This window comes from Venturia canescens, chromosome 7, assembly GCF_019457755.1.
Source record: "Venturia canescens isolate UGA chromosome 7, ASM1945775v1, whole genome shotgun sequence".
Lineage (NCBI taxonomy): Eukaryota > Metazoa > Arthropoda > Insecta > Hymenoptera > Ichneumonidae > Venturia > Venturia canescens.
This window is the reverse complement of record NC_057427.1, coordinates 2,974,083-2,988,273: the sequence shown is the minus strand read 5'-3', so window position 1 is coordinate 2,988,273 and position 14,191 is coordinate 2,974,083. Positions and strand designations below refer to the sequence as shown.

General features: G+C 40.3%; 3 protein-coding genes across 7 annotated transcripts; 1 reads left to right on the top strand and 2 right to left on the bottom strand.

Annotated features, from left to right (window-relative positions):
- The first annotated feature begins 54 nt into the window (after nucleotides 1-54).
- LOC122413217 (E3 ubiquitin-protein ligase MARCHF6) lies at nucleotides 55-4,462 on the top strand. 2 transcript variants are annotated; one of them, XM_043423409.1, is made up of 6 exons: nucleotides 55-93; nucleotides 712-1,158; nucleotides 1,272-1,602; nucleotides 1,691-2,085; nucleotides 2,161-3,271; nucleotides 3,397-4,462. In XM_043423409.1, exons 2-6 carry the CDS (start codon nucleotides 772-774, stop codon nucleotides 4,146-4,148), a joined length of 2,976 nt encoding a protein of 991 aa, XP_043279344.1. In that variant the 5' UTR covers nucleotides 55-93; nucleotides 712-771; the 3' UTR covers nucleotides 4,149-4,462. The 2 variants fall into 2 exon arrangements, with proteins under 2 accessions (XP_043279344.1, XP_043279343.1); XM_043423408.1 differs by lacking the exon at nucleotides 55-93 and adding an exon at nucleotides 100-355.
- A 295-nt stretch (nucleotides 4,463-4,757) lies between these two features.
- Nucleotides 4,758-8,888, bottom strand: LOC122413219 (DIS3-like exonuclease 2). Of its 2 annotated transcripts, none has more exons than XM_043423410.1 (6): nucleotides 8,463-8,888; nucleotides 7,070-8,306; nucleotides 6,705-6,966; nucleotides 5,680-6,492; nucleotides 5,390-5,583; nucleotides 4,758-5,302 (listed from the first exon to the last, which is right to left on the bottom strand). In XM_043423410.1, the coding sequence occupies exons 1-6, from the start codon at nucleotides 8,476-8,478 to the stop codon at nucleotides 4,906-4,908; spliced, it is 2,919 nt and encodes a 972-aa protein (XP_043279345.1). In that variant the 5' UTR covers nucleotides 8,479-8,888; the 3' UTR covers nucleotides 4,758-4,905. The 2 variants fall into 2 exon arrangements, with proteins under 2 accessions (XP_043279345.1, XP_043279346.1); XM_043423411.1 differs by having other exon boundaries at nucleotides 7,070-8,303.
- Nucleotides 8,889-9,247: 359 nt separating this feature from the next.
- Nucleotides 9,248-14,125, bottom strand: LOC122413220 (serologically defined colon cancer antigen 8 homolog). 3 transcript variants are annotated; one of them, XM_043423414.1, is made up of 10 exons: nucleotides 13,881-14,125; nucleotides 13,522-13,757; nucleotides 13,301-13,435; nucleotides 12,839-13,178; nucleotides 11,824-12,607; nucleotides 11,477-11,715; nucleotides 11,250-11,364; nucleotides 10,858-10,975; nucleotides 10,066-10,145; nucleotides 9,248-9,867 (listed from the first exon to the last, which is right to left on the bottom strand). In XM_043423414.1, exons 2-10 carry the CDS (start codon nucleotides 13,707-13,709, stop codon nucleotides 9,386-9,388), a joined length of 2,481 nt encoding a protein of 826 aa, XP_043279349.1. In that variant the 5' UTR covers nucleotides 13,710-13,757; nucleotides 13,881-14,125; the 3' UTR covers nucleotides 9,248-9,385. The 3 variants fall into 3 exon arrangements, 1 of the variants encoding a protein (XP_043279349.1); XR_006261528.1 differs by adding an exon at nucleotides 10,222-10,503 and having other exon boundaries at nucleotides 9,812-9,867; nucleotides 13,522-14,125; XR_006261529.1 differs by lacking the exon at nucleotides 10,858-10,975 and adding an exon at nucleotides 10,222-10,503 and having other exon boundaries at nucleotides 9,812-9,867; nucleotides 13,522-14,125.
- Between the last annotated feature and the right edge of the window lie 66 nt (nucleotides 14,126-14,191).

Sequence of the window (14,191 nt, the reverse complement as noted above, 5' to 3'; positions counted from 1 at the left end):
CAAGAGAAAACTGGGAGTATTTTTCTTATTTTGGGAGAGCGTGAGATAGAAAGAAGAAAAAACATATTCCTAGACGTTCTAGAATAAACAGCTGTAAGTAGCAGTAGATATACCCCAATAAAATTCGCATATAATTCCTCGATCTCGTGGTTTTTAACTTGGGTCGTGCTTGATAATAAAATATACGTGTGAAAGTTGCGAAAAAGTGGAGAGAGAGTTCCCTGGTTATTGATGGTTAGAAGGTGTTTATCAAAAGCGGAAGGAGTTCGTTATGAATGACGTATAGTGTCTTAAAGCGCGAGTATCGTGGTGGATTATGTTTAATACTTCGACGCAACTATCTCCGTCGATCAAGGTCTGTTTTTTCGATTAATAACCTAATTTTATGCTTCTGTTGAGAATCTACATCTCTTAAACGAACTGCGTACAGAAAAATCGAAAAAAAAAAAATTAAAGTGGAGTTTCGATTCCGCGATTCGTGATGACGATGCAGAATCTTAAAAGTGTTTAATTTTATACGTGAATTTCTAAGCATTTGACATTATCGCCGAGTTGAGAACTCTCACATGATTTATGTAATTCGCTCGAGTTTCAAGGTTGTCACAATATTTTATTAATATAGTAATTTTTTTTTCCCTCCACGTTATAAATACTCCTGTGTGAAAATAAAATATCGTTTTCCGCGTGTTTTAACAAAATTTTTAATTTCAGGGTCGGGAAGATCCGGGGAATTGATTCAGTGCACAGGAAAGAAAAAAAACATTTGACAACATGACGGAGGACATGTTGGGAGCGGATATTTGCAGGGTTTGCAGATCCGAGGGTTTACCGGATAGACCGCTGTTTCATCCCTGCATTTGTACAGGGAGTATCAAATGGATTCATCAAGAGTGTCTTGTCCAATGGATGCGATATTCTAGAAAGGAATATTGCGAACTTTGCGGCTATCGTTTCTCTTTCACTCCTATTTACAGCCCTGATATGCCAAGACGCTTGCCTCTTCGAGATGTCATTGGAGGTTTATTTTCCAGCGTGGTCACAGCCGTTAAATATTGGCTACATTATACTCTCGTTGCTCTGGCTTGGCTCGGCGTTGTTCCACTCACTGCCTGCCGTACTTACAGAGCTTTATTCAGCGGCTCGTTAGACCTTGTTCGGGTATGAACTTCAAAATTATCAGTTCATATTGAATTTTTTGTAATTTAATTTGTTGGAATTATAATTTCAGTTGGAAAATTCAATTATTGATGTCATTTTTTTGTCATCTTTAGATCATGTCTCTACCAATGGACATGTTATCAACGGAAAACGTTTCCTCTGACGTATTTCATGGTTGTTTCGTCGTGACTTGCACACTGGTGGCTTTTATCGGTCTGGTATGGTTACGAGAGCAAATATTACATGCTGGAGGTCCAGATTGGCTGGAGCGAGACAACAACGTTCAGCTACCACCGGTAGATAACCCATTGATGCAAGCAGACCCTCAGCCTCAGCAGTTGCAGGAACAAAACGCAGAACAACCGAACGTGCAGGACAATAACAACGTACCGCCTTTTGCGAATGAGCCCCAGGCTGTTTGGCACGATGAGGCCGCAGGTGAAGGTATATGACTCTCAGTGTTTCTTAGCGGAGTCAAAAATGAAATCATAATAATCGAACGGTGACGGTGCTAATTGATTTTTCGATACAGGAGCCGATGTTGCCAATATCCCAGAGCAGAATCCTCCATATCGTGAAATTGGTGACAATGAAGCGATTCACCAACAAGCAGGCAACGGGTACGCGGACGGTGGAATAGGCCAAGGTGAAATAGCAGCTCCGGTCAGAGACGAACCAGGAATAGACGGAGCGCAACAGGAAATGGGTGGAGGTGACGAGTGGAGAGGGCAGGTTCAAGATCAAGCCCAAGTACAAGGAGGCCAGGGTCAAGGTCAGGGTGAAGCCGAAGAGGCAAATTGGAACCCTATGGAATGGGACAGACCTGCTGAAGAACTGACGTGGGAACGATTGCTCGGGCTCGACGGATCTCTCGTCTTCCTCGAGCACGTATTTTGGGTTATTTCTCTCAACACCTTGTTTATCATGGTAAGTATTAAGGGGAAATGTCCTATCTTATAAAAACGTACGTTGGGAGATAATAATCTTAATAAAATTCAACAGGTCTTTGCCTTTTGTCCCTACCACATTGGACATTTCGCGATAGCGGGTCTGGGACTACAAGAGCAAGCAGCAGCTTCACACTTCGAGGGCCTTGTCACGACTTTATGCGGTTACTGGGTAATTGGACTGTGTCTCGTCGGTCTTCATACCTTAGCAGCACTTTTTGGCTTCCAACGCTCCCAGAGGATACTTGGGCTGTGTTACGTCGTTGTTAAAGTATCGCTACTCTCAGTGGTTGAAATCGGTGTACTGCCACTGGTTTGTGGCTGGTGGTTAGACATTTGTTCTCTGGCGATGTTCGACGCTACTCTAAAGGATCGAGAAACATCCTTCAGAATTGCCCCAGGCACTTCCATGTTTATCCATTGGCTCGTCGGAATGGTCTACATATACTATTTCGCTTCCTTTATTCTTTTACTTCGCGAAGTTTTGAGACCCGGAGTACTGTGGTTTTTGCGAAATTTGAACGATCCTGACTTTTCGCCTATTCAAGAAATGATCCATCTACCAATACTGAGACACGCGAGACGACTCGTTGCATCGGCTGTAATATTCGGCACAGCTGTACTACTCATGCTTTGGCTACCGATTAGACTTTTGAGGTGGGCTTGGCCGGGTTTCTTGCCTTATACCATCACTGTACAGACCGAGGCACAAGTCAGCGAATTGTCACTCGAACTCCTACTTCTACAAGTAATTTTACCTGCGCTACTTGAACAATCCCACACGAGAACGTGGCTCAAGGCTCTCATCAGAGGCTGGTGTCAAATTGTCGCATGGCTCTTAGACCTGCAATCCTATTTACTCCGGGACGATCGAGCTGAACTGGGTCAAGCACTCGTCGAAGAACCTCAGCATGCTGACTTTGAAGATCTCCATCAACCTATGATGCATCGAGAAGGACCTACCGGATTTCAACCGTACACAAGATCACGCTGGTTCCCCGCACGACTGGTTGGACTTATGGTTTGCGTTTGCATCTCGCTAATCTTTGCTAGCTTGATAGCCATGACCTTACCGGTTTGGCTTGGACGAAGAGTCATGGCCCTGTGGATGGTCGGTGCACCAGCCCCGTCGCCACCTGTGTTACCTCCCATATTCCACGTTGATGGTGATTACGAGTCAAGTTTTATCGAATTTTATTGCATCATTAAAATACAATGAAATTTAAATATTTCTTCACTACGCAGTCTCTTTGATATAATTGTCTTAAAAAAACATTTTTACTGTCTTCAGGTACCGGAAGCGATTTGACGGTATTTGCCGGAAGAGTCCACGAGATATACACGATAGCCTGTGGAACATACGTCTGTTGGGCAGCTGCAAGAGGACTGGCGCTGGCCTTTTCGTGGGTACCTCGTGGTCGCCGTGCTATTCTAGACAGAATAAAGCATTGGGCTATTCTCGGAATGAAAGCATCGGTAGCGTTTGTCCTCCTGATCGGCGTGATACCACTATTGTTCGGACGATTGCTCGAGCTCGTTGTGGTTGTGCCGTTACGAGTGCCACTGGAACAAAATCCAATATTGTTTATTTGGCAAGATTGGGCATTGGGCGTTTTGTACACGAAAATAGCAACGGCCGTAACGATGATGGGACCCGAATGGAAATTAAAGATCGTTATCGAAAGGGTTTACAACGACGGCATAAGAGAAATGGATCTCAAGTTTATAATAACCGAACTTGCGGCACCTGTCATATGTTGCCTTGGTCTCGCACTAGCAGTACCTTACGCTGTCGCACACAGTATCGTGCCGTTGCTCGTAACCAACCTACAACTCCAGATTCTCATCGCTCGACGTCTTTACCCATTCCTTCTTTTAGTCAGCGGGGTCTGCGTAGTTATAAGTTTTGAAATGCGACAATTTCGTAAACTCTATGAACACATTAAAAACGACAAGTATCTTGTTGGACAGCGTTTAGTTAATTATGAACATCGCAACAAAACGCAACAGTCGCCACAACAACAACAACAACAACAATCATAGAGATAAATTAATTTACCATAATCTATCTCTTTCTCTTTCTCTCTCTGCCCCTCTCCCTCTCTCTTCGAGCTAAAAGTTTCACGTTGTGTATGCCTGTGTGTACGTTTATATATTATATACATACACACACGTACATTAACTAAGTGCAAGGAGACTTAGGCTTAGCTTCGTGTACATTCTTATTCTTAAACGAAAACACTTGCTCGAAATAATAACCTTTTAATAACTTAAGTTACCTATGATTCAACTTTTAATATTCTAATATATTTATGTAAGCGGTAATGAATAAATCAGAAAGACTGTTTGTTTTCCAATTTTCATGCTTTCATCTCAATTGGCGCCCTTTTTAACGAGTTTTCAGTACGAGACAAATTGTCAACTGTTTAACAATGATGGAGTCGTTTGAGTTGGGAGGGGCAAAAATATTGGAAATCTTCGTCTTACAAATAAATTTGAAGAAATAAAAGCAAGCACGTTTATGAAACGAGATAGACAATTTCGTCGAAATGATAAATACTCGCGTACGCGTAACATAGAAGCAAGTGGAAAAAAAATTTACACGCATCGCGCGAGGTCTCGTCGTAGGTATTCTAATTAAGAAAGAGAGGAAAATATTCATGTCATTTATTTTGTATTGCTTTAAAAGAAATGTTGCTTATTACTAAGCAAGTTTATAATCAAGAAATGCAAACACGCGTATTTAATTTGTAAAGAAGAAAAAAATGAAACCCTTAATTGACAATGAAATTTGTAATAATTATACACAATCAGTTGAATCATCGAGTTGAGTTGGCAGGAGAACACCTCGTATTGAATAATTTTTCGGATGTTTCTCAACTCGTAGCTTGATAATACTGAAAACATTGATCGTTTGATTGAAATTTGGGTTTTTCCATTTGATGATGACCGTAGGAACGGAGAGTTCCTTGTTGTATTCGTATTCAGCATCATCCTTCAAGTCCAAATAACTCATCTTGATTGTTATCCCAACATGGCAAAGTATAACGTACATACATCGCTGTTGAACTGTCATAACTATAGCCACAGTTTCCGTAGGACCTTTCCTCGAAAGTAGATCCATGAAGTACAATTCGTTGCTCTTCTCTTGAGCTATTTTTGCACTGTACTTTTTTCTATTGCAATTAGTTGCAATCCTATTAACGTGGATAAAAAGAAAAATAATTATTAGACGCTCTGACATTTTAATATCAGTTAATGATTGAAAAATATAAATTCATTACTCAGCACATAAATCGGCCGACCATGCGTCCGGCATTGGCGTATTCGACAACGAAGATTCGAGTAATCGATGAACCACGATGTCAGCGTATCTTCTAATGGGTGAGGTGAAATGTGTATAGAATGGAACATTCAACGCAAAATGTTTCAAATCCTCTTCCTTTTCTATCTTTCCGGCACACAAATAATTTGCACGCTGTGAAATGATAATCATTATTTAATGTATAAATCATGTTCTATCACGTAGAAGTAGAAAAAAAATTCAATCATTGATCCAGAACGATGTTATTACCGGCATCGATTGAGCAACGAGGGAATTGATAACCATCATTCGGCAGTTAGTTATAAATTCATCGCCGTTTTCTTCCAATCCAGTTTGCTCGTGACGCACCAAACTCGCTTGTAAGCTCGCTGCTGATTCGATGTTTAATATAACGCCCAAACGTGCTAGATCTTCGGTTGTACGCTTCAAAGTGCGATCCAGAGGTTCACCATGACTCCGTAGAAAAGCAGTGTCTCCCATATTCTCGTACAAATGTTTCGCTACAGTCATATTCGCGAGTAGCATAAATTCTTCGATCAATCTGTTGCTCTCTTGTCGTTCCTCGATGCGATACGAGATCGGTATTCGGGTTTCTTGGTCCAGCAATATTTGCAGCTTCGGCTGATTAATGCTCATCGCACCGTCAGCGAATCTTCTCTCTCTCAATTGAGTCGACAATTTATAAAGATGATTTACTACTTCGCGAATATCATTCGACGGTCCGTCGGCCTCGAGATCCATCAAATCTAGCGCGGTCCATTCTCCCGTTGATTCGTCGATTATCGTCTGTGCCTGCTCGTACGACATCTGATAACATGATTTTATCACACTCTTTGCGAAACGGTGCTTTACTACTTTGGCTTCCGGTGTCATCTCCCAAACAACAGAAAATGAGAGCTTCTCTTTACCAGGCAAAAGACTGCATACGTTGCATAATAATTTTGGTAACATGTGATAAACTGTGTTAACGAGATACACGGTCGTTGCTCGTTTCGACACTTCCTCGTCCAATGGCGAGAATGCCTTCAAGTAATGAGTCACGTCTGATATGTGAACACCGACCTTAAACAAACATCGATTATAGTTACATACACCGTCATTTGTTACAAAATATTTTTGTTATAATGCCTAATGTTTTCATTTTTGAACAATAATGAGAATTAGGTCTACGTGAATGAATGTACACAATAAAATTGAAAAAAAATCTTGTTGAACTGAATTATCATGAGAAGATAAAAATATTCCGTCATAATAAATATCATGGAAAATCTTACTTCGAAATTGCCATTCGGCAATTTTTTACAGGACACTGCATCGTCAAGATCAACAGCTGTAGCCGGATCAATTGTAAAGACACACTCGTTTCTCCAATCTTCGCGTCCTTCGAGATCTTCGGCTGTAGGTACGTAATCGTTGCTTGGTAATCCTTCTAGTAATTTTTCGTCATAGGGCTTTACATCCAATCCATTTGTAAGTAATATGGCCGTAGTCTCTCCTTCCAGATCGCCAACATCGCCCATAATGCTCTCAATTATTCTAAATTAATTGTTGAAAGTAAAATTAAAGTGAATCATTTTTAAATGCTCTCTTGGAGATGGTTTCGACTTACTTATCTAATATATATTCAAGTTTTTCTTACCCATGACACTTATGAGGTTTATGCCACTCGCTGATAGCAGCTACAAAGAGTGTATTGACGTAATCTTCGGGCGACTCTTGTACTTCTTTTGGGACATTCTTGAGAAGAATGAACAAGATGGGAACTCTCATGTCCCTAGATGTTAATCTTAGTCTGCCCTTATGTATATCCAAAGTACCAGCAATTTTCCTTGGATGGATTTTCTCCAAAATGCACATTACCGTTGCTGTTTTTTGTATCTCTCCACTCTCATGGTGAGTCCAATCATCTTCAGGATTTATAATTGCTGCAACTAAATCTCCTTCCAGTGCTCGATTTCTATTTTGTATTCCCGATACAAGAATATCAATTTCTTTGTCGATGCTGATATAAGCGAGCTGATTATTTTTAGGATTTATTCTTATGTAACCCTTGACGTAAGTGGGATTTTCTCGATCTTGGTTTTCCATCAACTCCAGTATTTCTTTTTTCTTTATGTATTTGGGGAAAGTCGATTTTTCCTTAGAATCCCCTTCAGAATTATCATCCTTTTCTTTATTATCATTTTTTGCCAACTTTGTGCTGTTTTTCTTCTTTTTCTCAGTCAATATTTCTTCATCTTCTCTTTTCTTTACTCCTAACAAACTTTCACTTTTGCGTGTCCTCTTCTTCTTCAAATTTTCTTTATCTTTTTTTTTATCTGCCACCGGTTGATCTGTCTTTGAACATTTTGAAGTATTTTTCTGCATTCTCTTTCTTATTTTTAACATAAGATCCTTTATCTTTTGTATTCTTTTTTCAGCTAATAATTTTTTTTCTGTTTCTTTTGCTAATTTTTTCTTCAATTTTTGAATTTTCTCTATTCCAGCACTGTGCGACTTCATAATATTTCTTAGAGCTTCTAACATTTTGGAATCGTTTGGCGTTTTTACAGGGCTTTCCAGTTTGGTAGTGCATTGCTTGTTAGCAGGAGGTGTGATGCTGAAGCCCTCGGAGCGCAGGAGTCTGATAATTTCGTCCAGAGGTTCCGGTTCGTCATTTTTTTTCTTATTTTTTCTACCTCCTCGTTTGCCTCTTTTTCTCTTTCTTTTGACATCACTTTTATTAGCGTCAGACCCAACGGTGCTTAACGCATCTTCTGATAAGCATGTGGACATAACTAAATTATCAGCATTCAATATTGTTTCTGAACTTCTTTTTTTAACATTATCCATGGACGTTATTGGGCAGTCAGACGTGACAGTGCTTGATGAATCTGCTGATAAGAATCTTGGTTGCAGAAAAGACAAAATTGCTTCGATCGACGTAATAATACGACATATAAACAAACTATAGCAAACTACGTTTATCAAATTTCGTAATGAAACTTTATAATTAAGACTCGACAGATAAAAATAAATATTGCAACATTTACCTTGAACAATTGTCATTACATAAAAGGTGCGTTTCTCCAATTTTTTTCACGAATATTTTCACAATTTCAATCTTAAGAATTCCAGCACGATATATGATGGTCAAACAAAAACGATGTGTAACAATACAGGATGATGGTTGTCAACACTATGATCTTCAATCTTCAGCTGATGCAGAAGTTTATTTTCTACGTCGAATGGGGTGGGGATGGGCTTGATTGATTCCTCGTCATAACATTATTCTGACGTAAATCTCTAACGTATCAATCTCATTATAAATGACAAAAATTCTTCTTCAATTTGTATTGATTCACTCAGTTTCTTCCACTTGGTTGAAATAATTTTCACTAACTTTATAAAAAATGTCTTCCTTTGTTATGTTGTGTTCAAAGGTCTTGGCCTTTGACATTTATTCATTATCATTATTCCATTTACCGTCAATTGGAACAGAAAATTTCCGACAGGGAGCGCCAGTGATTTTGGGGCTCTACACGTCGTCAACACACGTAGCGCTCTCTATCAAAACATTGTCCTTATTTTCATGGTGGCCTCCCCGCGCAGATTTCGATCGCGAAATGAAGGGAAAATGGAGTATATTTCGTGCTCGTCGTGTTTTCACATGCACTCACAGTATTAGCAGTAAACTTCAATACGCAACCCAGTGTAATCCAATAACTGCTGCAATGGCACGGCTCCATTGACAATGCGATACGACCAAATTTACAAACAATATGAAATCTCGAGCTGACAATTCGGACCTCGAAATACTACAAACGTTAAATCAAAATATTTCTTAATTTATCATTTATTATTAACCACAAATGTGTTTTCATAACATACTATACATTATTTATTATTAAATGATGTATCATCAAGATACCTATTTTAAATATACGATTAACAAGATGAGGACTAAAACGAGACTCTAGCCTTGAGAATTATTCGAATCAGTAGGAACCGACGATTGTTCATACTCTTGTTGATTATCAGCTGAAGAAATCTGTTGATGAGTATTATCGGTATAACTTTCAGTCGGGTAATCTTCGTACTGCTGTTGATTTTGTTCATAAGGAAGATTTCCTTCAGCCGGTTGTTGGCCCGTTGGTTCGTTGTTCGAATTTTCCGGATACATGGATGGATCGTATTGACCGTATTGATCGTAACCTTGGTCATTATAATCGGTAGAATAATTTTCATTATCAACAGGATATTCTTGGGCTTCGTATTTTTCTTCGTTGCCCATGTAATTCTGCGAACCTTCGACTTGCGTATTGTTCGAATTATCATTCGAAATTTGAGGATATTCCGAGTCCGGATATTCGTTCGGGCCTGGAACTTGTGGATCTTTTGCATTATTCTCGTTATTGTGCTGTGTGTTTTCCCTATCGAAGATGGCAGCATGTTCAGCTGGAAATCCATTTTCATAAATAAAATTTTAAGAACACAATTCTATGAACTCAATTATTTCATTCCAATAAGCTTGAATTTATCGTTAAAAATTTTTAAATAAATTTATTTAAAAATCTTAAAAATTTAAAAATTTAAAAAAAACTCGCTTTAAAAAGCGAGTATTACCAATGAATTAATTGTGCAAATCGTATGTACCTTCTTTCTTATTTTCTAAAGTATCATGGATTTTGGTTGAGAGATACTCTAAGTTGCTTTGTAAGCTGGCCATCTCTTCCCTGGGAGAAAAAAGAAAGTTTTTAAAGAACTTGAGTGAAATTTTGAGGTTAAACTTTCAGAGTGAATTAAACGTACTTATGTGTATAATATGTTAACGTGGACGTGCACATAATTGTTTTTCTATCTTTTTGAATCTTTCTATATCCCTCTCTTATCTCTTTCTTTCTCGTACCCTCATAACATCATATTCAAGCTATTACTGTGCTGATAGAGGTATCGTCACGGATTTCGAGCTAACAGACTTCTTTTTCGGTGTTACTTTAACTTTGAGATCGACTTTGACGGTGCGTTTCTTTTTCGAAGGAGTAGTGGTCGAGTTGATCCCGCCACAATCTTCGCCTTCTTCGACAGGTTTCTCTGTCAACACAGAATGGCCGGGATATGAATATTTGTCAAAATGTATTCTACAGCTAGAGATTTGGCCTGGATTTGAACCAACGATTTGCACATGAATTGATGGCGGAAAATAAATTCGATGAGAGTTTCGCGAATTCAGGATTAGAAATTCGATTTAATGAAATGTTTCATTGAAGATTTGAGTGTAAACTTGATCATGAAGTGAAAGCACCGATTAATCAATTTTAGTGTAGGCACATGGATGGAAAAAAATATAACCGATTGGAGGTGGATGCGAGAATTTGTGAAAACTATAAAAAACGAACTATCTAAACGTCCGAGTGGACGTTCGTAAGTAATACTTGAGAGTAATACTTGTGAGTGCGGTCGTTAGCTTCCAAACGATGTGTGAGAGATTGGCATTCGGCAGTCAGTCGTGCGACAAGCTTCGCCTGATTGCTCAGAACGTCTTCTAGACCAGTCACTGTAGCAGCTAAGAAGTTTCGTTTTTCATTAGCCAATTTAAATCATAAATTGACTAATTTTCCGATTGTTTTTGTTTTGTTTTTACTCTCTATTTTTTTTTATTCGTTTTTTTGTTCGTTTGTTTTTGTCCTGCTTATGCTAGGCATATAGTCAACGCATGCCGATTTCCCACACAATTTCTCTCTTTATACATGTACATACGTCTTTCTCAAGCTATCGAATAATTGTCAAAATTTTTAGACAATATACCTAACACAGGCAATTTTGTGATTTCATGTTACCGTGTTTTGTTTCAATGTCCATTATCATTGTCGTTAAATCCTTTTCTCCTTCCGGCCTTGGAGTTCCTACCGGTGGTTGGGATTCCGGTGGGTTCAGCAATTTAGTCATATTCACCTGAAATCATTGCAGTCGATGGATGAATAAATCATTTGTCAACGCACAGGCTTGGTTTTTGGAAACGTTTCAGAGCGATTGGATTCAAAATTCCCATGTTGCAGAAACTTACCTCTTTCTCGAGGGAAGCAATTTGCTCGGACAGTCGTAAATTCTCCCGCCGGCAGTGAACGATGTCGGCATCCGCTCTTTCCAATCGTTGCTTGTACGAATTGATTTCAGCCTGCCAACGACTTTGTTCCTGACGCAAGTGTCTTTCACTTCTTTCAGCAGTCAGTTTAGCGGCTGCAATTTCTTGATCCGCGGCGTCTTTTTCCGCAATAGCTTGATTGAGATCGCTCTGCAAATTTGCTAGAAATACAGCAACAATTGCGTTAGTATATTTTTCCAATATCACTCGCAGCAAAAGTAATTTGTCAAATGAAATAAAAAATGATTTGCAGTCCGACCAAAACGTACCAATTTTATTCTGAAGTTCTTTTTTCAAGTCATCGATCATCATTTGCTTTTGGCCGAGATCTCTCTTGAGATCGAGCAACTCGCGACGCTGCTTTTCCGTTTCCATTTGAGATTTGCTCGCGGCGTCCCAGTGAGAGGCAACATCGGCGGATAATTGTTCGACCTGTTGGCTGTAACGCCGTTCGACTTGATGCCGTTCCTCGGCAACGCGTCTGCTGGTTTCCTGGGCTATTTCCCGCAATTTTTCTCTCTGCCTATCGAGCTCGTCGTTCAAGCGTCGGATCTCTGCGTCAGCTTGATATTTGTCGAAATCCGACTGTTGCGCCAAATTCGTGGCTCTTTTGGCTCGCTGTGTCGATTCATTTTCACGATCGCGCATAGCCTGAAGACTCCTCAAGGCTTCGTCGAGCTTAACGCTCAACTCGTGTTTCTCGCGTAAAGCGTTTTCCAATTGCACAACAAATTCTGGACTCGCTTGATTGCCACTATTCTCAGCGAGTCTCTTCGAATACGTTTCATTGTCTTCCCGAGCTTTTTTCAATTCTATTCTCGCCTGCGTCAATTGCGCCTCCAGCTCGCTTATCCGCGACTCGAAAACGATGTTCGGACCTTCCAGCCTCTGATGAATCCGCACTTTTTTCCCTGAATTCGATCCGCTATCCAATGTTCCTTGATTTTCCGTTTCTGGCTTTTTGTTTTCCTCGAACGAATCGTATTCTCGTAAAAACGACTTCAACAAACCAGCTTTGTTCTTGTCGTGCAAGGCCTCGTTCTCCGCAACTACCTGTAAGCAACAAGATGCTCTGACGAAAGGGAACACCGAAACCATGGGACCGTATCGATTACCAGAAACAACGAGTCAACGCCTAGTGACGTCGCCGAATTCTCCCAGCCCCAAGTTCATCCATTCACTTTTTCAGTTCTACAGCTCAAAGTAACTTTTTCGAAATACCAGAAATAGACAACTTTTCAATTTCTTTCTCGATAGAAAAATCTTCTGTTCCGTTCAACAAACCTCACGAATTTTTTCCAACAAATTTTTCAACTCATCCTTGCAGTATCGTGACTCTTGTTCGAGCTGCTCGATATATTCTTCCTGTCGTGCTATGAACGAGGTCAATTCGGATGGTGAAGACTGGATATCACGAGCAGGATATGCAACGGAGTTCTGAGAAGTGGCGACGAGCCGGCGATTCTTTTCGGTCGTTGAACACGCGTTGTCATCCTCGAATTGATTGCCGGGAAAAGCTTTGGCGCGTGAACAATCGCTGACGCTACGATCGTCCGAATCTTCGGGTGTTTCGTTGATTCGGAGATTGCTTCGCCGATAAATCACACGATCGCGGGACGGTTTCCTGAATGTAACATTCGTCAATCGTTCAAGAGAATGTGCAACTGCTCAATTTTGTTCTTTTAATTTGTCACTTTGTGAAACTAATTTATTTCATTAATCCTGGATGAATCGATTAAACTTTACCCGGTGAGCAGCCTCGGTGCGTAAGTTTCGGCGAGCAAGTACTTGAGTTTGGAAACAGCTTCCCGGTACGCATTTTCCGTGTAGTCCGGAGTTTTTTTCTTGACGACGTCGATCTTCTGGCAGCCACTGATTTTCCTGAAAAATCAAATAAATGATTGCGTTCAAGCCCAATCGTGTGAATTTTTGTGGCAAAAAAATGAGAAAAACTGATGAAATGTTACCTGGATTTGAATCGTTTCGATCGACAGAAAGCCGAGGGATCAAGACTAGCAAGATTGTAAGAATTTTTCGGTTTCATGTAAGTTCTGAGCGGCAATCGCGGTCTTGACAAAATGGTCGAGGGTGCGGTGTTGGTGAAGTTCGTGGCAGGGTTGGAAGGGAGGCGATAACGACGAGAGTAGTTGTTCATTGCTAGGGTTCCGATCGCATAGTGCGATCCCGAGGCGTTTAGTTGGCCCTACATATAAAGTCCCGAGTTGGGAGGAGCAAGAGTGGTGGTAAATCGATTTCCACGGATCTCCGTCTTCCTTGGTTGGTGCACAAACACACCTGCGGTATAGATATTCGTGGGTTGGCTTACTCGAGTTAACTAAAACGAGGAAATCTTCTTGTCCCGTTGGCTGGGCTGGCTCGGAAAGTTCGTGGCAAGTAAAACGATGAACTTTGGCCTGTGAACGGAACGTAACCAGAGACTGGTAGTGAATCGCGTGATGGAAAGCCATCCGTGCTTCGGTGGGACAGGCACCGTACCACCGGACACGCTCTTTCACCATCATCATCCAAAGAATGGAAAAAAGATTAAAAAAAGAAATAAAAACTTATCCGTCCGACCCTTTCGGCCGATTAGCCGCTGTTATTACCCATGCCGTAATTTTATACTTTGCCGGGATT